At 47.7% G+C, this 24000-nt stretch overlaps 1 protein-coding gene across 5 annotated transcripts in view; it reads left to right on the top strand.

The window, feature by feature from the left end:
* LOC139763143 (max dimerization protein 1-like) overlaps nucleotides 1–24000 on the top strand; it is a 618467-nt gene that overhangs the window by 526351 nt on the left and 68116 nt on the right. For all 5 annotated transcript variants that reach the window (XM_071688871.1, XM_071688879.1, XM_071688850.1 and 2 more), the window contains exon 4: nucleotides 15278–15392. In XM_071688871.1, coding sequence (XP_071544972.1) covers nucleotides 15278–15392 — 115 coding nt within the window. The remainder of the gene's footprint in view (nucleotides 1–15277; nucleotides 15393–24000) is intronic.

The following is a 24000-nucleotide window of genomic DNA, read 5'->3' as shown; positions in this document are numbered from 1 at the left end:
GTTCACACAGATACTGAACTCACCAGTGAGTCTAAACGTTATTGTTCACAGAACTGTTGAAACATTTATGATCCACCAAATGTTCACAGGGCTGTCTCTCGTCCTTGAGGGAACATTTGAACGGATGAAGAACAGTTTACAGGACGGATGAACACAACAGGGACCCGTCGTACCCATTTTCATGAGGCCCTTGATCTGTTTTAAGGGGGTTTCAGTTTAACAGAATATCTTGAAAGTCTTAGTTACCAACGGAGGTTGAATGTGTTGTTCCCCCAGTGCCAACGGGGTGAGGGACGCAAGGACCACAGCGGTTGTATAGAAGGGGTTTATGGACAGAACTAGACGGGGACCTAATCTTGTCGCCCGAAGTCGTGTGTTCCCAGTTGATATGGCAGACACCCGTATGATCTAAGCCTGCCTTCCAGTTACTGTTTGGTGTCCATCTGGTGGCACAGGCAGTGTTGGCAGGTGGGGAGGGCCGAGAGGGAGGGAGGGAGGCAGTTTGTATGGTAATTGAGTGGGATTGGCAACAGCAGTGGGGATTGTTGCAAATGGTGGTGGTAGAGGGTCAGACGGCCCGGCTGCTTGGGGGGGGATGAGGAGTTTAGAGGGATTTTCGCAGTAGATGGGACAGGCGCAGGGAGATGGGAGTGTTGGTGAGGGGATGTTTGTGGTGGTGGAGATGTTTGCTGAGGGAGTGTTGGTGATGGTGGTAGTTGTTTGTCCTGACAGTGTTGGTGATGAGGGGTGTTGTTGTTGGTGGTGGTGATGGTGAAGTTTGTCCCGACGGTGATGTGGTGTTGGTGGTGGTGATGTTGTGTACGTTTATGGGGAAGTGACGACGTGTTGATGTAAGATTCGATGTTGTGGTGAGGACTTTTCGTGGTGGTGGTGGTGGTGATGCGGCCTATGTGGTGAGGAGTGTGGTGGCGGTGATGGTGGTGCAGCTTGTCTGTGGTGAAGTAATGTTCTGCCTATAGACCTCACCTGGTGTACAGAATATACCGAGGAGTGTACAAGACACGTCATGAAGCAAGGATAGCCCCAGCGAGAGCCCCGAAGCAAGGATTGCTCCAGTGAAGATGATGAGAGATGGACCCAACCAGTGAAGGTAATGGGGCAAGGATCGCATAAGTGAAGGAAATGAAGCAAGAACCGCTCTAGTGAAGCTAAATGCTGGGGGAGGGCACTACTGAGGAATGGGTGGGTGAGGAGGGAGGCTGAGGCTGGTACTGAGGGGTTACTAATGTGTGTTATCTTGAAAGAAAAAAAAAAAAGAAAAAGCACCTTCACTGTTGTCCCTTTTCCCCCTCGTTGCTCCGTGTTGTCCTGGTCTCTCCTTAGTCCTGATACCCACCCACGGGCCAGCCCACGGCGGGGACGTCTTGGGTTGGGGTTGGCTTGGCTCCTCTCGCCCTCACCCGGATTGACGATAAGGGAATCGACCAGATAAGCCAGCTGGTGGCTCGACCACCCGCCCGCCCGCTCGCCTGCCTGCTTTGCGTTCTTCTCGGTACCAAAGTCTTATTGTCTTGTGGAAGAGCAGGTCTTGGTTATCATTGTTGCTGCTGTGTGAGGGAGGGGAAGAGGGATGGACTGTGGGGCGTCCGGGCGAGGGTGGGGTGTGGTGGGGTCGCCGCCAGTGTCTTAAAGGTGGAGCGAGGTGTTGGGTGGGTGGGTTCACGGCAGCAGCCAGCTCCTCCTCCCCCCCGAACATAAAACTCGGCGACAAACAACTTTTATGGCAAACTTTTGCCGCGATCACCCGGCGACTGGTGATGACTGCTGGCCCCCCCCTTCTGCTGCTCCTGCTGCTGTAGTTACTGCGTCTGCTACTGCTGCTGCCGCCGTCCCTGCAGACTTGACTACTGCTAGTGCAGTTGGTCCTGCTGCCGTTGGTATCCCCCTCCCCCACCCCTCTCCCGGTAAATCTGGATCGTACATTCGGATTTACCGGGTGATTCAACGTTTCAGATTTACCGGGTGATTCAACGTTTCAGATTTACCGGGTGATTCAACGTTTCAGATTTACCGGATGATTCAACGTTCAGATTTACCGGGTGATTCTAAGTCTCCTTCATCATTCCTGCTGTTATATAGCGGTTCCGGGGTTCGTGGCAGACGGGAATCTGCTCCTCCTGTATTATATCGTCCAACATCCCTAGCTGTTAGTTGATATTATCGAAGAAAGTCCAGCATAAAGAAAAAACGGGAGGGAGGAGGAGGGAACCTGAAATTTGATTCTGGATTTAGAAAATGTCTCACTTAAAGGCATTACGTTATTTTTAATGACGATTTACAAGACGCGTTTTTTGCATGTTAGTGGCCCGTTATTTGGGGGGCTCGTTACTGCCGGAGGCCATGGAGGCTTGGGGGTGGATGGGGGAGACCACGAATGGGGGGCTGGAGAGGTAATCTGGGGAGGATGGTGGGGAGAGCAAGAGGGGCGACTGGGATTACCATGAGAGGACAATAATGTCGTGGTGCTTGAAGGGAGAGGTTGACGCCATGGTGTACCTTGATTGCAATTATGTGTTGCCATGGGTTTGTGTGTTGCTGTGGGTGTTTCATGTGTTGATGTGGGTGTTTTATGTGTTGCTATGGGTGTTTGTGTGTTTCTGTGGGTGTATGTGTTTCTTTGGGTGTTTTATGTGTTGCTGTGGGTGTTTTATGTGTTGCTGTGGGTGTTTTATGTGTTGCTGTGGGTGTTTATGCGTTTCTGTGGGTGTTTATGTACGTTGCTGTGGGTGTTTTGTACGTTGCTGTGGATGTTTTGTACGTTGCTGTGGGTGTGTATGTGTTTCCGTGGGTATTTATGTGTTGCTCTAGGTGTTTTGGTGTTCCTATGGGTGTTTGTGTGTTGCTGTGGGTGTTTATATGTTGCTGCAGGTGATTCACAAAAGTATTCCTTGCTTTCCGCACAATATTTACGAGCAGGGACCCCGGGGTTCGATATTCTTTTTGTTAGGAGGCTCCAATCACGGACAAAAGTCCTCATCAAAAGGCCAGGCCCTAATTAAAATATGGAGGGGTTAATGAGGGGGAAAAAGAAGAGACAAAGGAAAGTATTTACGAATCTTAGAATGAAATGAAAAGTCTCTCCCTTTTTTTTTTTTTTTTTTTAGAATAGTGCCAGGCCTTAATTATTGGGAAAGACAGATGAGAGGGTAGAGCATTCCAAAGTTTTTGAGATGTAGGGAGAGATACAGGTATCAAAACGGCCCACCCATGAGTGTAACAGACTCCTTCCTGTTCGTGGTGTGGTGCTTCCCACATAATGTTATCACCTTCACAGTACTTTAGCTTTTACACACGTCACTGGCAAGCGGGGTTCAGCTGCCGATATATGAATTAAAAAAGAAAAAAAAGTATCTTACCACTTTTTTTGTGAAACAATATGGCATCACGGACGAAGGATTTTGAGAAATGCCCAATGGTCTGGCCTCACATTGGTACCCCACCATTCATTATATAATATAATCGGTTGCCAATGATATTTTCTGTCATTTACCCGTAATATCTGTTTTATTGACCTTACATTTCCGGGGGGGAAATAACTAACTATAAAGTTTGGGGTTACCATAATCATTAGGAAGTTTGTCTTACGTTCACGCTCGCCAACCTTACCGAGAGAACACGAGCTGTATCGATCGTTTCGAAATTCATCCAACTCATCCGGGAGTATATATATATATATATATATATATATATATATATATATATATATATATATATATATATATATACCGTTCGTACATAGAGGGAATAGACAGTCGGAGACAAAGCTACATACTGGTAATTAACGAAAGACGAGGAAAGTATCGGGCGGGGAGATACGCCTGTTTTTGGGTTGACGTTGATGGGGAACTGGGCGAACTTTGGGCCCTACAAGTCTTCAGTCACCTTACACCACCACCACCTTACCGGAGGTGTTGGAGGTGGTGATGGTGGTGGTGTGAGGGAAGGGTTGTTCCCATGGTGGCATCATCTGTACCTGACCATAGTGTTTGGGGGTGGTGTCACCTTTGAGTCCCGTCATACCGCACACTTAACAAGCGAGAGTCACCAGCCTCCCTCTTTCGCTATAGCTTTACCCTCCTCCCCTACACACACACACACACACACACACACACACACACACACACACACACACACACACACACACTCACCGTCCGTGGGTTCATTCTAAGGAAGCCATAGCCTCCAAGGGAATGGAAATTGGTCATGAGAACGTTTTTTCTCATTCCGATGGCTGCCACCTTCGTCCTCCGTTGATTTGGGAGCCAAGGCTCATCAAGAAACTTGGTGCATTCTCTCTTTCTTTCTCTCTCTCTCTCTCTCTCTCTCTCTCTCTCTCTCTCTCTCTCTCTCTCTCTCTCTCTCTCTCTCTCTCTCTCCCCCATGAAGCGTCTGGGGTAAACCATGGAAAGTTCTGTGGGGCCTGGATGTGGAAAGGGAGCTGTGGTTTCGGTGCATTATTACATGACAGCTAGAGACTGAGTGTGAACGATTGTGGCCTTTGTTGTCTTTTCCTAGCGCTACCTCGCACACATGAGGGTATATATATATATATATATATATATATATATATATATATATATATATATATATATATATATATATATATTCCTATGAGTCCACGGGGAAATGAAACACGATAAGTTCCCAAGTGCACTTTCGTGTAATAATCATATCATCACATGCATACCTACAAACGCACATACTTACAGTATTTAAAGCATATTTACTATATGATTTTATACTTCGATCATCCCTCCACTTTTCGAAAAAAAAAAAGATAAAAGACAAAATAAAAATGACACAAACATGTGAGAGTAAATGTTTGTGAAGGAGAAGGCGGCAGGCCGACCGACCCCCAGTAAGGCTCGGCCAAGCTGTGGCGACCTGACTGATTCCCCGAAATGATTTGTTAACTCTTGGGCTCCCGAGTGTAAGCTCCAAGGGATTCTCTGTTCTTTCCTCTCGTGGGGAGAGAAAATTATATATATATATATATATATATATATATATATATATATATATATATATATATATATATTGGAAAGGATCACAATTTTGCGCGTGATCAAAATATTCCTACGAGTCCACGGGGAAAATGAACTTGTGTTTTATTTTCCCCGTGGACTCATAGGAATATATATATATATATATATATATATATATATATATATATATATATATATATATATATATATATATATTCTGGTATTGTTTGCTTTTATCTGAGGCTGACCAATTCGCTGTATATCAAGGGCATTTGGGTGATTTCGTCTTATGTTATTATCTGATTCTATCATTACCTTTTTCTCCCCTAACTGGTGTTAGGCTAGTATGGGTTACTCACAGACTGTACAAGCGGTGTGCTTATAGCGATTTGCTCTAGTGCTGCGAGGTGGTCTTTGTATATCACGTTTGTATTATATGATTGTTGTACAGTGGGATCGGTCATTGCGACCACCTGCTTCCCTGCCAGGCTGTGTGTGTGTGTGTGTGTGTGTGTGATTAGAGGGGTCTCTGTACTTTTGCCTGGACACACACACACACACTGTATATATATATATATATATATATATATATATATATATATATATATATATATATATATATATAAACACACACACACACACACACACACACACACACACACACACACACACACACACACATACACACACACACACACATACACACACACACACACACATGCACACACACACACACACAACCAGCTGTGGGAGGTAGAAGACCTCCGAAACCATCTTAAGGTAAACGTCAAGTATGATCCACATAGACCCGTAATGTGTATTCCACAGAGGACTTGGACTGGTTTCACTATTTCGGAGAGTCTGGACGCTTGGCTCCACCACCAGCACAGGCAGGGTGGCCACATCATCCAGCCTGGTCCAGGGGCGGACGGAGGTCGTGGCACGGTAGGGTGGGGAGAGTTGATGACCTCGGATGACACGCATTCGCCCCGGGGACCACGCACCACCACTGGACTCTGGGAGATCGTTAAACCGAAGGATTATATGATTGGTTCGAGTTCTTTGTGGGGAAGAGGAGGTCGTGAGATAGTTTCCTTTTTTTTTTAGGCTGTGTTTAGGAGTGTTCGCTTGGACCTAATAGAACGTCTATATGTCGTCAACGAGCATAGACTCGTTAGTAACGAACGATCATTTGCAGGTGACGTAATATCCAGACTGATATTAAACTCTTACTTCGTTATGTTCGTTATGTCTTGGTTCTCCCGATGTATTCGCTGGAGCATGTATGGTATGATGCTTCGCTTGCCGTACAAGGAAGGGCGGTGTACGTAATTATTGGCTTGTGATGCCTTCTTCCCCCAGAGCGAACTGTAATAACGAAATGTGTGCCCCTGTGTTCAGCTGTGTGAGGAGAGGGTTGCACCCAGGGCGTGATAAGGTATAAGTTATTGGGGTGGATGGGAGGTCTGGGTGGGTGGGGAAGGGGGGAAGAGGGAGGTTGTTATCATGTGTGGGAGGTGTTGAAGAAAATGTTGGGGTGTCGGATGTTTGGGGTGATTTACGGCGCGGAAAATATATATATATATGTGTGTGTGTGTGGGTGGGTGTGTATATATATTTGCTTGCCTATTTTCTGGTCGGAAGACGCGCGGGCAAGAATTCGTGTTGTGTGATGCAGTGATTTGTGTAATTTAGTGGACGGGTTTGCAGAGTTTTCGAAGCCATGGGACCTTTTTTTTTTTTTTTTTTTTAGGAAAATGAAAATTACTGGTTTCAATATGGTCACGACTTAGCGCAGCAAACATGAAGTAAAAGTGACATATGAAGCTCCCTACCATCGCCGTGGTAACCTAGCCAAAAATAACGTGAGCTTAACAAAACGTATTTGTATGTAGCGTTGGGTGAAAGACGAGACACATTCACAAATGCATTGAGTAACATGAGATCGGTCATAGCTCCTGCGAAGCTGGGAGGCATCACCGTAGGAGCACTGGTATCCTCCTCCTCACCTGATCATGCGAGTGTTCGGTCATCAGCCGTTTGTTTACAAGGAAGGAGTCGCTCGCTCCTGGTTCTTGCTGTGACTGCGTGGGGGCAGCACGTGTCAGATCTCGGTAGTGTTGCCAGCTCTCTCTAGACCGGGGGATATCTTCTCGTGTCATTAAGAGTTGCGTTTATCTCAAAGAGAACCTCTCAGCGCAGACTTCTCTCGGCGTTCTCGGCCAGTCTTTCATTTCAAGCGCAAAAAAAGAACTCTTAAATTTGACAAATAACGTCGAATCGTCTCGCCCTTCGCTTGCGACAGAATCTTATAATTTCCCTCTGAAAACCCATGGTTTTGGTGGGTGTTTGTTGGCCAGTGGCAGGGGCCACCGACCGTGCCACTGAGTAAGGGCAACAGGGGACTAATGTCACTGAGTAACGTGCACTGGGGAGGAGGGGGCTGTGCCACTGAGGAAGAGCAGCGGGGGACCAGTGCTACTGAGTAACGCTAGTGCTACAAGGGGAAAATAAAGGCTTAGACTCGAGTTGCACATATTTTCGGTGTTTCCCGCTCTAGGGAGGTGGCGCCAAGAACAAACGAAGAAAGTTCGCTTTCGCTCACACCCATTCTTTACCTGTCATGTGTAATGCATCGAAACCACAGTCCCCTGTCCTCAGCCCGGTCCCACAGACCTTTCCATGGTTTCCCCCGGATGCTTCACATGCCGTGGTTCAGTCCATAGACAGCACGTCGACCCTTGTATACCACATCTTTCCAGTTCACTCTATCCCGTGCACGCCATTCACCCTCCTGCATGTGTAGGCCCCGATCACTCAAAATATTTTTCACTCTATCGTTCCCTTCACCTCTGACGCACACACACACACACACACACACACACACACACACACACACACACACACACACACACACACACGTATGTATGTATGTATGTATGTATACATTTATGTATGTATGTATGTTTGTATATCTTGAGGGCAGACTCGTCCAAGAGGAGCAAGCATGAAATGTATGACATCCGCCCTTGGCGTTGGCTTACGGGCAGGGACGGCCTCAATATTTCACTGTGGGGAGCTCCTGGTGCCCTGTTGGGAGGAAATGGTGCTGGGGGAGGGGAGCCCGAGATGGTAAGGGGAGATGGGAGGAGGGGGAGGTCTTGTGGAGGGGGAGATGGGAGGCAGAATAGAAGTGGAGAGTGGAAGGCGGCAATATAGTGTAGTGCAGGAGGCACACGCCCGTTCCAATACGTGCCATTAAGACGTAAATCACCTCGCTACGCGCTGGGTGTGTGAACCTTAACGAACCAATTGCGCGGAACTGATTCTTCATCGGCGAGCGGAGTGCCTTCCTCTTGATTGGCTGATTAGTACTTCGTTCCCTCCCTCCTCCCACTCCCACCACCACCACACTCAGGGTACAGCCGGGGCTCCATGCACGCAGGGCGCCACGACACGTCGCACCCCCACGCACACGCACGGCAGGGAAGGGCAGGAGCAATATTAGCTGCTGTTCAGCCAGCGCAGAGGACTACGGCACATGCAAACTCTTATTTGAAGATAGAGCCAGGCAGGGAAGAGCAGAAGTGGAGAAATATCGGCAGCAGTTTGGTTAGAGTAAAAAGAAGTAAGACACACACACACACACACACACACACACACACACACAGCTATTGACAGCAGTGGGTTGGGACGTTTTAGAAAGAGCAATATCGGCAGCAGTTCAACAGACTCAGAGCGTGAAGAGCGATAGAGGGGGAAACACAGACCCCGAGGGTCATCCAAGCAGAGATACAGAGGAAATGAAGTGAAGCTGTTTTGAGAGAATGATATACGCAGGTGGAGGTGAAGCCGTCAGGGAAGTGTGTGTGTGAGGCCAGTTGTGATGGAACGTGAGAGACTGATATACGCAGGTGGAGGTGAAGCCATCAGAGAAGTGTGTGTGTGTGTGGAGCCAGTTGTGATGGAACGTGAGAGAATGATATACGCAGGTGGAGGTGAAGCCATCAGGGAAGTGTGTGTGTGTGGAGCCAGTTGTGATGGAACGTGAGAGAATGATATACGCAGGTGGAGGTGAAGCCATCAGGGAAGTGTGTGTGTGTGGAGCCAGTTGTGATGGAACGTGAGAGAATGATATACGCAGGTGGAGGTGAAGCCGTCAAGGAAGTGTGTGTGTGTGGGGCCATTTGTGATGGAACGTCAGGAAGTGTACAGAGCACACAGGACCAGTGCTTTCCTAGCCGAAAGAGAGAACGTAAAGAAAGGCAAGGGGTTGAGAATTCAGCACTGAAGGATCTAGGTGTGAAAAGTGGGTGTCACCAGAAATTGAAAGAATAGCAAAGCAGGAAGTTGATAGAAGTGAAGCATCGATTATTTTTTTTTTGGACTGGAAGAGCATACATCAAGAGAAGAAACGGGGGTAGAAGGAGGAAATGCTTGTTAAAAAGAAATTGCCGAAGGCTGTGGGATTTCCAGACGCGATTTCCGTGATAAAAGGAGAAGAATTGTTGGTTTGAACCAAGATGTAAGTAGACGACCAGTTATGGCTACGTTTGGCTTGGAGTCTTCTAGCCAGGAGGTACTTGGGAAAGCTTAGAAACTTAATGACAAGGTGGAATTGAGTGAGATATTCATCGAATATGATAGATCAAAGGATGAGAGGGAGAAAAGCAGAGATGTCAATCAGAAGGCAAAAAAGTGGAGACGCCATATGAGACAAGAGGATGGGAGGGAGAAGAGCAAAGATGACAATCAGAAGGCAGAAAAGTGGAGACGCCATATGAGACAAGAGGATGGGAGGGAGAAGAGCAGAGATGTCAGTCAGAAGGCAAAAAAGTGGAGACGCCATATGAGAAGAGGATGGGAGCAGGCCCTCCAGCTCGGCAGATATTACAGGGGTGTTAGGAGAGGATAATGTCACACTGAAAATCATTTTTTAGTCAAATGTTGATGGATTTATCGCTAGTAGTAAAGAGCTGGAGTTCATGGATCGATTATGGGGAAAGTGCACGTGACATTTGACACTGTAACTGCATTGGAGGCTGATTAAGAAGCTAGATCACCCGGAAGGAATAAGGGGAAATCCCCTCAATGGACAGAAGGTTATCTCACTGGTAGGGAACAGAGGACGCATGTTAGAGGAGTCATCTCCAAATGGGTTCGAGTTGACCAGCGGAGTGCCCTAGGACTCGCTTTATAGGACCATTATTCTTCTTGATCTCTATGAATGACTAGCCTGTCGGTATGGAATCCTACCAGGATATCTTCGCAGTTGATGGAGAGGTCATGAGTGAAGTGAAGAAAAAAAAAAGCGAGGAGGATTGCTTACAAGGGGACCTGAACAGATTCCAAAGCTGTTCTGATACATGGTCGACGAAGTTCAAACCCAAGCAAGCGTGAAGTAATGAGGATAGAGTAGAGAGAAAGAAGACCTTAAAATGATTATTCCAAGTCGGAAATCGTCCTCAGGATTGTGTGTATGTGTGTGAGAAGGACTTGGGAGTCGCCGGAGTCCCAGATTTGGAGGATAGTTCAGAAGACCAACTGCTTGCTGGCAGACATCAGAACAGGTTTTAAGAATATGGGGAAGGAAATATTTTAGCGAGCTGTTCATTAGGCCAAGCCAGAATATAATGATATACCTTTCAAGTTTGGTCACAGCACCTAAAGAAGCGCATAAGAGGCAATAGAGAAGATCTAGAGGAGGGCGACAAAGATGGTACCAGAATTAGGAGAGCTCTGAGTAGCAGGGAAAGGCTAGAAACTTTAAATTAGCCCACCCTGGAAGAGAGAGAGGAGCGAGGAGTGACCTAATCACAACATTTTAAATTCTTAAAACAGATCGATGGCGAGGACAGTGGACAGTTCGTCGAGAGGTGTAGGGATAGAGCAGCCAGAGGAGGACGTAAAGTGAACTTAAGCAAGACACTTGTCGACCCCAAAAAAAAGATGTGGAAAAAGTATTTTTATAGTATACGAGTAGTGGATGAATGGATCAGAATGATGGAGGACATGGTTAATGCAGCCACGACATATATATATATATATATATATATATATATATATATATATATATATATATATATATATATATATATATATAAATCTAAGTTGTATGATGGCTGAGAATCTTGCAAGAGTGTAAAACTCCCCCTCTCCTTACATTACTGATAGGTACTTGCACACACACACACACACACACACACACACACACACACACCTCGTCGCTGGGTTCTGATTCCATCTCAAAGTTTTTCGTCCAGGCTTCCATCCTTTTCGTCCTTAGCGCGAGTGACGCTCGCTTTTTAGCCGCCCAATCTAGAGGAGGAAGGGGAGAAGAGAAAGGGGAAAAATAGAAAATAGAATGGCACTTATACACAAGGGGAACAAGGGCGGTTTTGGCCTAATTTTCCGTCCCTGGGGCTTACCAACCTCTTGAGCCCAATTCAGTTGTTCAGGCCCGGGGAATTACGCTCTCGGTGTTAATTGATTAATGGAAATTTGATATTTTATTTCCTGTACATTTTATTACCCGTGGGGTGGCTTAGCTTGGCCTACACCACCAGTCACCAGCCCCTGCGCTCTGTGTGTGTGTGTGTGTGTATGTGGGGTGTAGAGTGTATACCACCCTCTGGTCTGCCGTCAGGGCGTACACAGCTACACCTACCCAATATGCCTTCCTCGTTACACTGGTCTGTTGCCTGTGTGTAACTTGCTCACACCCCTAGGTACAGCTCACTACTCCAAGATCTTGATACCTACACACCTCACTGTACCTACACCATGATACTTATACAGCAGACTACACCTACACCCAGATACTCATTCAGCAGATTACACTTACACCCAGAGACTACCACACCTCAGTACAACCTGACCTTCATATCTTCAGACCTCACTTCACCTACACCCTCATACCTACAGTACCTCACTCTACCTACACCCTCATACCTTTAAACTTAAGTACACATACACCCTCATGCCTACGCCTACACCTTCATGCCTACACACCTCACTACACCTATACCCTTATACCTACCCACCTCTCTACCTACATCCTCATACCGACACATCTCACTACACCTACACCCATGATAAAACTACACCCTCCAGTATAAACCCATTAAGGTTGAGGTTCACCAAGGTTCATGCGTGACCTTAGGCTCTAACTACTCCTGACATTAAACCCTCAGTTGATCCAGACTTTCAGTCCCAGTTAATCTTAAATTCTAATTAATCTTGAATACTAATTAATCTTAATTTCTAATTAATCCTCATCTTATATACTGATTAAACCCCACTGTACATCCTGATTAAACTTCACTTTAAATCCTAATCAGTCTTGATTAAATCCTTGTAATATTTACCTTTAAGTCATGCTAATCTTATCCTTAAATCCTCATTGTTGCTGATTGCCAAATCCCCCACTAAACCCTACTGTAAATCGTAACAAATCCACTTTTAAATCCTAGTCAGTCCTAGATTTTAACCCTGATGAATCCTAGCCTTAAATCCCACTCGAACCTTACTATAAATTGTGATTATACCATCCTAAGCCCTGATTAACCCTAACTTTAATTCCTAAAGTAATCTTGACCTTAAATCTTGGATAATCGTAAATTTCAATCCAGCCCTTTTTAGTCTAGATTTTAACCTTTCAACCTAATTAATCCTGACCTTAAATCCAAATTAGTCGTTACTTATAATCTTCATTAATCCTGACATTAAATCCTAATTAGTCGTAATGTTTCATCCCAATGGCGTATCCCAATTAGTCGTTATATGTAATCGTAATTGATTAAGATTTTAAACCCTTATTAGTTACAAAGTTTTACCCCCAATTAATCCTGATCTTAAATGCTAATTAATCGTCACGTTTATTCCCTGGTTAATCCTGACCTTAAATCCTAATTAATCCCGGTAAATCTTATTACATGCCCGGCGGCGGGAGCAATAACCGGAGAGGGAGGAGGGATGGTGTTGTGGGCGCCGGTGCGCTGCCGCAGCGGTTGTGGTGATCCTGGAGAAGGTGTAGTGTGTGGGTGTAGCCGCTGTAGCTCCTGAAGAAGGTTTAGTGTGTGGGTGTAGCCGCTGTAGCTCCTGAAGAAGGTGTAGTGTGTGTGTGTGTAGCCGCTGTAGCTCCTGAAGAAGGTTTAGTGTGTGGGTGTAGCCGCTGTAGCTCCTGAAGAAGGTGTAGTGTGTGGGTGTAGCCGCTGTAGCTCCTGAAGAAGGTGTAGTGTGTGGATGTAGCCGCTGTAGCTCCTGAAGAAGGTTTAGTGTGTGGGTGTAGCCGCTGTAGCTCCTGAAGAAGGTTTAGTGTGTGGGTGTAGCCGCTGTAGCTCCTGAAGAAGGTGTAGTGTGTGGGTGTAGCCGCTGTAGCTCCTGAAGAAGGTGTACTGTGTGGGTGTAGCCGCTGTAGCTCCTGAAGAAGGTGTAGTGTGTGTGTGTAGCCGCTGTAGCTCCTGAAGAGGGTGTAGTGTGTGGGTGTAGCCGCTGTAGCTCCTGAGGAAAGTGTAGTGTGTCTCTGTAGCCGCTGTAGCTCCTGAGGAAGGTTTAGTGTGTGGGTGTAGCCGCTGTAGCTCCTGAGGAAGGTGTAGTGTGTGGGTGTAGGCTTGAGGGTGGTGGTGGCGGGAGGAGCCAAGGAGTGTACTTGGAGGTAAAGGTTGCAAGTATGGGTGTAGCGGGGGAGGGGTGTAAAGTGTCAGTGTGGGTGTCTTTTTAAGTATGGCTTTCAGTATAGGCGAAGGTTTGGGTGTGCAGTTAAAAGTGTACTCGTCGATTTAAGTGCAGTTTGGTGTTTTGACTGTAGTTCTCAAGTGTGGGTGTTGGTTGCCAGTGTCATTTCCAAGTGTTAAGTGTCGCTGTGGGTCTCTTGAGGTATAGTGCTCCCACTGTTACGTGACCCCACGTGACGTGTCCTCAGTGTTACGTGAATTCGCGGGACGTGCTCCCAGTATGAACGCAGCACAGATCCGTGTACTAACAGGCCCTGTGAATCACTGCCGAGAGAGAGAGAGAGAGAGAGAGAGAGAGAGAGAGAGAGAGAGAGAGAGAGAGAGAGAGAGAGAGAGAGCCTGAGTATCTTATGCAACTTTTAGATACATTAATTGCATCTCAGAACCATTTGGAGTTCATTTTCCAATATCCATTATTGGTCAGCTGTTGACTAAGCCAGGTCAGTTTATACGAAGGACCGAATATTATGTGTGTGTGTGTGTATATATATATATATATATATATATATATATATATATATATATATATATATATATATATATATATATATTTTTTTTTTTTTTTTTTTTTTTTTTTTGCCGCTGTCTCTCGCGTCTGCGAGGTAGCGCAAGGAGTGTACTATATATATATATATATATATATATATATATATATATATAATCTCATCATACAGTAGCAGCATTAAGGTCGTTCTCATGATACAGCAGCAGCATTGAGGTCTTGTTTCATAATACAGCTGCAGCATTGGGGTCCTGCATCATAATACAACAGCAGTAAGTGAGACAGATGTATATAACATTGCCATTATGTAGAGGATTTTGCATATGTAGATTTACATCCGGGAAATAGACGTAGGTTTCCTGTGTTATAGAGAGGCAGTTGAGCTGTGTTTTGATGTAATATAGCAACAGTAGGAGTTACGTAATGCAGCAAAGCCGCGTAGGTCAGGTTGTGGTGTTTTAACATAGCAGCGCCATCAGTTATCCTTTAACATAGCAACGTAAGTCAGGTTGTGGTGTTTTAACAGAGCAGCGCCATGAGTGATCTGCGTAGCGCAGTATAAGTGAGGCTGTGGTGTTTTAACATAGCAACTTCTATGAGTGATGACCTACTTAAACAGAGCAACAGGAGTGAGGTTGTAGCCTAGCTTAACAGAGGAGGTGGTGTGGTCTGCAGTTGCATTATACATATTGTATGATTTATACAGTCCTCCATCGCGGGATCTCCGTGTCCAAGAATCGCGGAGGTAATTCTTGTTACGCAGCTCGCTATTCTGCCTGTGTATCGCAGCTACGTCTGTGTGTATGTAGTCTTAAAGTGTAAGGTGTAGGTGTAAGGTGTGGTGCAGCTATGGTATAAGAGTGTCAAACATAGTTGTCGGGTGTAGTCTAGGCGTGATAAAAGTGTCTAATATAGGTGTAGGGTGTAACGCTGGTGTAGTAAACGCGCCAGGTGTAAGTGTAGTGTCAGGTGTGGTCAGTGTGCAAGGTGTGGTGTAGGTGTGGCACTGACGTTGTGTGGGTTTCTCCCTACAGGCGGGCACACTTGCGGACCTGCCTGGAGAAGTTGAAGGAGATGGTACCACTCGGACCTGACGGCTCTCGACACACGACGCTCGGCCTCCTCACCCGCGCCAAGCACTTCATCAAGGTCAGTAACAGAAGTCTCCCAGCACCCAGTGTGCTCCACACACACACACACACACACACACACACACACACACCACACCCCGGCTCTCTATCCTCTCAGTTCGTATCCTTCCCACACACAACCCTGTACACTTGGTGTCTTCCCACACACACCCCTGTACACTTGGTGTCCTCCCACACACCCCTGTACACTCGGTGTACTCCCACACACCCCTGTACACTCGGTGTCTTCCCACACACCCCTGTACACTCGGTGTACTCCCACACACCCCTGTACACTCGGTGTCTTCCCACACACCCCTGTGCACTCTATGTCCTCCCACACACCCCTGTACACTCTGTGTCCTCCCACACACCCCTGTGCACTCTGGCCTCCCACACCCTCTATACACTCGGTGGCCTCCCATGCACCTCTGTAATATCTTGTTTCCCAGTACACACCCGCGACATCCCTCGCCCCATGTTCGCCCAGTAATCTCCCACAACCCATGTTCACCTAATAAACTCCCACTCCCCATGTTCACCCAGTAACCTCCCACACCTCATGTTCGCCCAGTAACCTCTCACACCCCATGATCACCTAGTAACCTCCCACACCCCATGATCACCCAGTAACCTCCCACAACCCATGATCACCCAGTAACCTCCCACAACCCATGATCAACCCAGGAAACTCCCTCACCTCATGTTCTCTCAGTGTCTTGGTTCCGTTGCCAGTGGTCTCCCGGAGTTAAGTCTGGCTCCTTCACGCTGACTTGACAGCGTCCTTAGAGCGTCCTTCAGGCGTCCTTCATCCTAACCTGGGACCCGCTCGCTTAATGACACCCTACACCTTGCCCATTGACTCCCCGGTATTGTGCTTCGCGTCTCCCTAGGCCCACCGTGCCTGCTTCAGAGTCCTCCTGGTCTTGCTCCGCCCGGCCCCCCGCCTCTCCTTCAGGCGGGTTTTCAAAGGATGGACGCCTCCACATCTCCACAGTAGCCTTCGTAGTCCCAACGCCACATTTAGCCACTCTCCTTCGTGATGATACTCCATTGTGTAAACCCTCTTACTGGTTCCTCTTAATATATTCTCTCCCTCCTTCCCTGGCCCTCTCCTTTTCCCTCCCTCTTCCCTTCTTCCCTTAAGCTCCTTCCGCAATGGTAATCCTCTTGTCCCTGTTTGACTCTCATGGCTCTTTTCTACCTTGTGTTCCGTCCAGCTTCACCCAACCCGACTGTTTGGTCTGGGTTACCCACCCCAGCCTTATCTTGCCTTACCTCTCCCACTTCCTACTTCCTACCTATGATTTTTACCTTTCCTTACCTCAGTACTTAGCCGCCTTGCCTATGTGAGGGTGCTACGCAAGATCACCACAGCTTGTTCTGTTCAAAGTCCCTGATTCCTTATTTCCGTGACTCTCTCTCTCTCTCTCTCTCTCTCTCTCTCTCTCTCTCTCTCTCTCTCTCTCTCTCTCTCTCTCTCTCTCTCTCACACACACACACACACACACACACACACACACACACACACACACACACACACAGAGTGTCATGCCGTGCAGCCTGCTTGACCTTCAGCGGTGTGGCCGTTGTTGGTTGGTGGGAGAGGGGTCAGGAGAGCAGTGTGGCCAACCCCCATCGCGACCACACCAGCACTGCTCCGTCGGAGAGGGGAGGCCCCCCTCCTCCTCCTCCTCCCTCCTCCTCCTCCTCCTCCTCTCCTCTCTCTCTCCCCGCTGACTTCAGTCTTCAGCTGGTATCCACTGGACCGCTTCTCGTTATAAAACTTTCCCTCCCTACGAGTTATTTTAAGGGAGGGGACACGGAGAAAGAGAAACCAGTCCTTTCGTCCTTTGGTGTTTTACCGTTGGGTATTGTTTCCCCGGGACACACATCTCGACACGGATGGTACTGTGAGGCTACCGTAAGGTGTTGACGAGAGTGTTAATGATGAGGCATATGAGTCCCATCGGTTCAGACGGGGCGAGGGGAGGATGATGCAGCCTCGCACGGGCGAGAGAGAGGTGATGTATGACGGGAGTTCCAGAGGGAGAGGGGAGAGAGCGAGAGAGAAGCTGAGTGGAGATATGAGGGGAGTTAGAGGAGGAGAGAGTAATAATGTGTAGAGAGATGGAGGAGAGAGAGATGTTTGGGGCATGCGACGACGGATTAGAGAGCAAGAGAGAGAGAGAGAGAGAGAGAGGACTGTATAACAATGTGTAGAGAGGAGATGGAGGAGCGAGAGAGAGTGTTTGGAGATTGCGACGACGGATTTAGAAAGGAAGGACTAGCGCGTAACGCTCGCAGAGAGAGATAGGAGAGATGATGAGAGTAGGGGGAGGAGAGAGACAGGAGTCTCCATGAACAAGAGGATGGGGGCAATTTTTCACAAGACATCGCCAGCGAGATGCACCAACAGGTCTGCGGTGTGAGTATGTTAGGTGGGGGAGTGAAGCACACAGAGTGTTTCTCCCACTGTCACAAGTACGAGTATTTCTTACATACATACGCAGGGCGCGAGACCCCAACATGTCGTCATGAACACACAACACACACATCCAGCACTCACAGGATCGAACTGGGCTTTATCGCGGTGGACCCACAGCTCACACAACACCACCCACCACCAGTCCACGTGTGTTGTTGTGTGTTCCCGTGAATGCCCGTATGATTTTGTGTTCACTGACACATGTTGGTTAGCTAAGAGCGGTGTGCTGGAGGATAGGCTTAACTCCCCTTCTTCAGCAGACTACTAGACAAGATATGTATTACTACATCTCATTGATATATATATATATATATATATATATATATATATATATATATATATAATATATATATATATATATATATATATATATAAACTCCTTTTTTGCAGTTTCCAGCATTAGCGAGGTAGCGCCAGGAACAGACGAAGGAACTGCCGTGTCCGCTCACATCCATTCTCTAGCTTTTGTGTTTAGTGTGTGTACCGAAACCACAGCTCCCTATCCACAACTAAGCCCCCAAAGACCTTTCCATGGTTTACCCCGGCCTCTTTACATGCCCTGGTTTCATGTCAGCACGTCGCCTCACATATAACACACAGTTCCAGCTCAGTCTGTTCCGTGCACGCCCTTCACCCTCCTGCATGTTCAGGCCCTGAACGCTCAATATATTTTTCATTTCATCCTTGTCTTTGTCAACCTCTCCTCACTCATTCTTTCCATATGTCCAGATCATTTCAGCACATTCTCTTCAGCTCTCTCAACCACACTCTTTATTACCACACCTCTCTTTTCCCCTTTTCTTACTTATTCGATCAAACCACCTCACGCCACATTTTGTTCTCAGACATTTCATATCCAACACATTCACCCTCCTCTGCATAGCCTTGTGTATAACCCATGCCTCGAATCTATACATCATTGGGACTGCTGTAGCTTCAGACATCCCATTTTCGCCCTCCCAGATAACAACCTTTTCACATATTCTTCAGTGCTTCCAGAATCTTCGCTCCCTTACTTCCGCTTCCATTGTTCTCTTTGCCGCCATGTCCACTCCCAGGTATCTGAAACATTTTACTTCCTCCAATTTCTATCCATTCAAACTCGTACCTTACTTTAACTTGTCCCTTTACTCAGCTAACACTAATAGCGTTGCACTTTTTGGCATATACTCCCAACATCCTCCTTTCGCACACTTTTCCAAACTCAAGTCACCAGAGCCCCTTCAGTTTCCCACCCGAATCTGCCACCAGTGCAGGTACTCAGCAAGCGATAGCTGAGTCACTTCCCAGGCCTTCCCATACCTTCTAACAGACTGCATGCATATTCGCCCCTTTCTTCAAGAGCTTATATATATATATATATATATATATATATATATATATATATATATATATATATATATATATATATATATATATATGATCACCGTTTCCAGCATTAGCGAGGAGCGCATGGAACAAAAGAAGAAGGCCACATTCGCTCACATCCATTCTCTAGCTGCCAGGTGTGTCGTACGCACACTTCTGTTTTCAGACTTGTTTGCCGTTTTCCGCTTTAGCGAGGCAGCCCACAAAACAAAACAAAACAAAAAATGACACGAAACGCTTGCTCGTATCCACTCGCGAGCTGTCATGTATAATGCACCGAAACCAGAGCACACCGTCCACAGCCAAGCCCCACCGTAAAATGTTTTCCACAATTAGAAATAAAAATTGCCAGGTAGTGTGCGGAGAAGTGGGAGTTGAACTGTGTGGGGAGGGGTATATTCGCTGTATGTATGGGTACTGTGTTAACCTGTACAGCCTAGCTGTGCGAATGCGGTGTCACTCCCCCTCCTCAACCTTGCTGTGTGTGGGTGCTCTGCTGTGTTAACCCTCAGCCTCGGTGTGTGTATTGGTGCTGTATGACCCCCTTACAGCCTGGCTGTGTGTGGGTGCTGTGTTATGCCCTCACAGCCTGGCTATGTGTGGGTGTTGTGTTGTCCCTTTAAAGCCCGGCTGACCATAGGGACAGCTGGTCAGCAAGCCCCTGTCCGTGGCTGGTGAGGTGGTGTTCCCATCTCAAACGCTCGCACCTCTCCCTCCCTCTGTCGCACCCCTCTACCTCTGTTGTCCCTCTTCTTCCATCTTTCGCACCACTCCCTCCCTCTGTCGCACCCCTCTACCTCTGTTGTCCCCCTTCTTCCATCTTTCGCACCACTCCCTCCCTCTGTCGCACCCCTCTACCTCTGTTGTCCCTCTTCTTCCATCTTTCGCACCACTCCCTCCCTCTGTCGCAACTCCCCATCTCTGTTGCTCCTCTCCCGTTTTACTATCGCACCTCTCCCTCCCTTCCATATTACTCCGTCTGTGTGCCACACAGCGCTCTCTCTCTCTCTCTCTCTCTCTCTCTCTCTCTCTCTCTCTCTCTCTCTCTCTCTCTCTCTCTCTCTGACACGCTCCACACTCCTCCCCACACCCATTCCCACACTCCTCCCCTTCACCCCTCCCCACCACACTCCTCCCATGCGCCACCGCTGCAGTCAGGCCCTCCCTCCCTGATTACAGACTTCCCTGCCGAGCACACGCCACATGGCTGACCAGGTGTCCCAGTAGATTGTCTCTATTAGCCCCTTGCATCCCTCTTGTTAGTTCCTCCCCTCTCTGTTATTCTCATTTTTTATGTTGCTATGTTGCCTTCTCGTCTCTTAGTCCCTCCTTCTATATTAGATCATCTTTCTCCCTCAACCCCCCCTCTCTTTTTAGGGGGACCATTTCTCTGGGGTTTGCTTATATATATATATATATATATATATATATATATATATATATATATATATATATATATATATATATATATATATATATATATATCACTGACATGGTGTGTCGTTTGTAAGTGCGGTATACGCGCAAGAAAAATATATATGTGTGTGTGTGTGTGTGTGTGTGTGTGTGTGTGTTTGTGTGTCTTCGCACTGTGGCGGACGTGAAGCCTACCCTGGCCTCACTCTGGGCCCCCGCCGTAACCCTTGTGACCAGCTGTTGTCACCGTCGGCCTGGGGCGAGTCATGTTCCTCCATGACCCTCCAGAGATGGAAAGAGAAAAAGAGGATGGAGTATATATATATATATATATATATATATATATATATATATATATATATATATATATATATATCACTGACATGGTGTGTCGTTTGTAAGTGCGGTATACGCGCAAGAAAAATATATATGTGTGTGTGTGTGTGTGTGTGTGTGTTTGTGTGTCTTCGCACTGTGGCGGACGTGAAGCCTACCCTGGCCTCACTCTGGGCCCCCGCCGTAACCCTTGTGACCAGCTGTTGTCACCGTCGGCCTGGGGCGAGTCATGTTCCTCCATGACCCTCCAGAGATGGAAAGAGAAAAAGAGGATGGAGTACAGTGTTGAAGGTGGCTGGCTGGCTGGTCGTCGCTTCACCCACTGGGGGCGCGGACACCTCACACACACACACACACACACACACACACACACACACACACACACACATACGCCTGCGCCTTCTCATGACCCACTCGTGGTGGTGGCAGTGGTGGTGTCAGGTCACTCTCTTGACCTATATCCTCTTCGAGAATACGCTGGGCGCGTATTGCCGACCGCTGGTTGACTGAACAGGGGTAGACGAGAATGATACACCCAAACACTGCTGCCTCCAGCCTGTGGCTTCGCTGCAGGCCAAGTGTCGTGTTGTCTGCGTCCCTTGGGTGTATCCTGTGTATGTTCCTGCCTCACCTTTTTACCAACTGGCAGGTGTGTTTGTGTGTGTGTGTGTGTGTGTGTGTGTGTGTGTGTGTGTGTGTGTGTTGGCCTATTGTCACTCCCGGCCGTTCATCCTCCCTTCGGGGGCTGGTCGACAAATGGGTACCTTGCTTAGGCTGGCGTGTGTGTGTGTGTGTGTGTGTGTGTGTGTGTGTGTGTGTGTGTGTGTGTGTGTGTGTGTGTGTCCGCTCTTGCACCCGGCCCTATTGTCGTTCCCCTCTCCAGTGCTCCGAGCAGCAGCACCTCCTCCTCCGCCACGTTCCAATGTGTGTCGACTCCCTCACCCCGCACTGTCTCTGGTGATGTGGTCCACTCCCCTCCCGGCGTTCTTGCACCTGGCGCTTGTGTTTGGTGATCTCTTGCCCCACTCCCTTGCTCTGGGTTCGAATCCTCGTGTCCTTTCCATTCTCCGACTGGGGATGAGTAAAGTGAATAGCGCACGTCATCCCCCGTCTACCTTTAGTGCCGTTTAATGGCGATTCTCTCTCTCTCTCTCTCTCTCTCTCTCTCTCTCTCTCTCTCTCTCTCTCTCTCTCTCTCTCTCTCTCTCTCTCTCTCTCTCTCTCTCTCTATCTATCTATCTATCTATCTATCTATCTATCTATATTTATCTCTATCTATCTATCTATATCTATCTATCTATCTATTTGTGTGTGTATATATATATGTATATACACTTAATGTATATTATCATCAACACACATGTGCTCGACACATGTAGTGAGAGAAACTGTAGAAGCATTGCACTCTATCCATGCATTGCCTGAGGCCCTCGCCTCTTAACATGGGGTGTGTGCTCTCTCCAAATATCTCCTCAGTTGTACTCGGCACTTGTGATGGTAGCAGTTGGGACTTTGTTTTACATCGGAGGCTCCAGTCACGGACAAAAATCCACATCAAAGCCAGGCCCTGATTGAAATACAAAGAGGTTAATGCAAGGGAACAGGAAGAGACGAGGAATATTATTTACGAATTTGGGGGAAGTGAAAAATCTGTCTTTCAAAAAGTTCGTGGTCATGGTTATTGGGAAAGACATGAGAAGGTGCAGAGTTCTAAAGCTTCGAGGTGTAGGGGGAAAGAAAGAGTTATCAAAACGGCCCACCCTTGAGTTGCCAACGGCCACACAGTATTCACGTGACGCAGCAGATAGCCGAGTACTGCCTTCTCTCAGGAGGAAAAGCCAAAGTAATACCTGTAGAAGAGGGAAAGTGAACCAACATTGTGGCATAAGGCAAGTGGGTCAAGTTTTAAAGTTAGCCTGGGACAGTTTATAAGTCGGAACACATTCGACTCATCTCTCAGGTAAGAATGCGGAGTTGGAACCTCCCCAGATGTGAGAGCAGTACTTCATACAAGCGCAGATCAATCCTTTGTATAAACGTAGCAACGGTTTCCCTTCCCTTTCCCTTGACATCTGTTCCCTTTGCCATAACGTGTGTGTGTGTGTGTGTGTGTCTTTGTTCGTCACTCATGAGTCCGTCTGGACTCCAATCTTCTTCACGCCACAATGGTTTCACAGTTGCCTCTGATTTCCCAACACATAATGGAGTGTATTCAGAGCAACTTCCTCAGAGTATGACACCTGGCGTCTCCTTTACCTGAACTTCCGTTGATGTGTCCCGTCTCCCGAAGGCGCTCGTGTTGGGAGAGACACAAACTGGTGTGTGTGCAACACAAGCCCTTTCGAGTACTCCCACTCCCTCGCCCTCCTGTGGATGCCGGGCGGCCATTCGCTTCGGAGGAGTCAGGAGCACAAATTATTAGCTTGTTTGTTCCATCTCTGCCGTGTCGGTCGACGTAAGCACGGCCGGTCGAGCGGGAAGGTTCAAACGGCGGGTGTTGTGTTAGCCTGCCTGCAGACCCGCCTGCCAGCGCCAGCTTTTGGGGGAAGGGATGGCGGTGGTGGGGGAGGGGAGAGGTATTGTCAGCAACTCGGAGTGACAGCCAGCAGTAGCGGGAGGGGAGGCATGATAGTCAGGAGGGGCGAAGGAAACGCTAGCGACTTGGAAGGCCATTGGTGGGAGGACCAGAGGAGACTACTGGGGCCAGTTGGTGGGGGAACCAAAAGAGACCACTAGGGCCAGTGGTGGGGAGACCAGAGGAGACCACTGGGTCTAGTGATGGGAAACCACTGGGGACAGTTAGTTTGGGGGAGCAGAGGGAAGGCGACGGGTGTACGCGGAGGACGACCACGGCCATGACGACTGGAGAGATGCGTGGGCGAACTGTTGGCAGGGAGGAGAACACGGCGACCATCGGGGGACTGCTGTACGGGCATCGAACGCGTGGCTTCATGATGCTAGGAAGCAGGGCGGCCACGACATTGATGCAAGCCCGCCACGCAGCCCACCTCTCTCTCTC

Source organism: Panulirus ornatus, chromosome 3 (genome assembly GCF_036320965.1).
Source record: "Panulirus ornatus isolate Po-2019 chromosome 3, ASM3632096v1, whole genome shotgun sequence".
NCBI classification, from domain to species: Eukaryota; Metazoa; Arthropoda; class Malacostraca; order Decapoda; family Palinuridae; genus Panulirus; species Panulirus ornatus.
The sequence above is the reverse complement of the archived record's forward strand: the minus strand, read 5'-3'. Positions and strand labels throughout refer to the sequence as shown.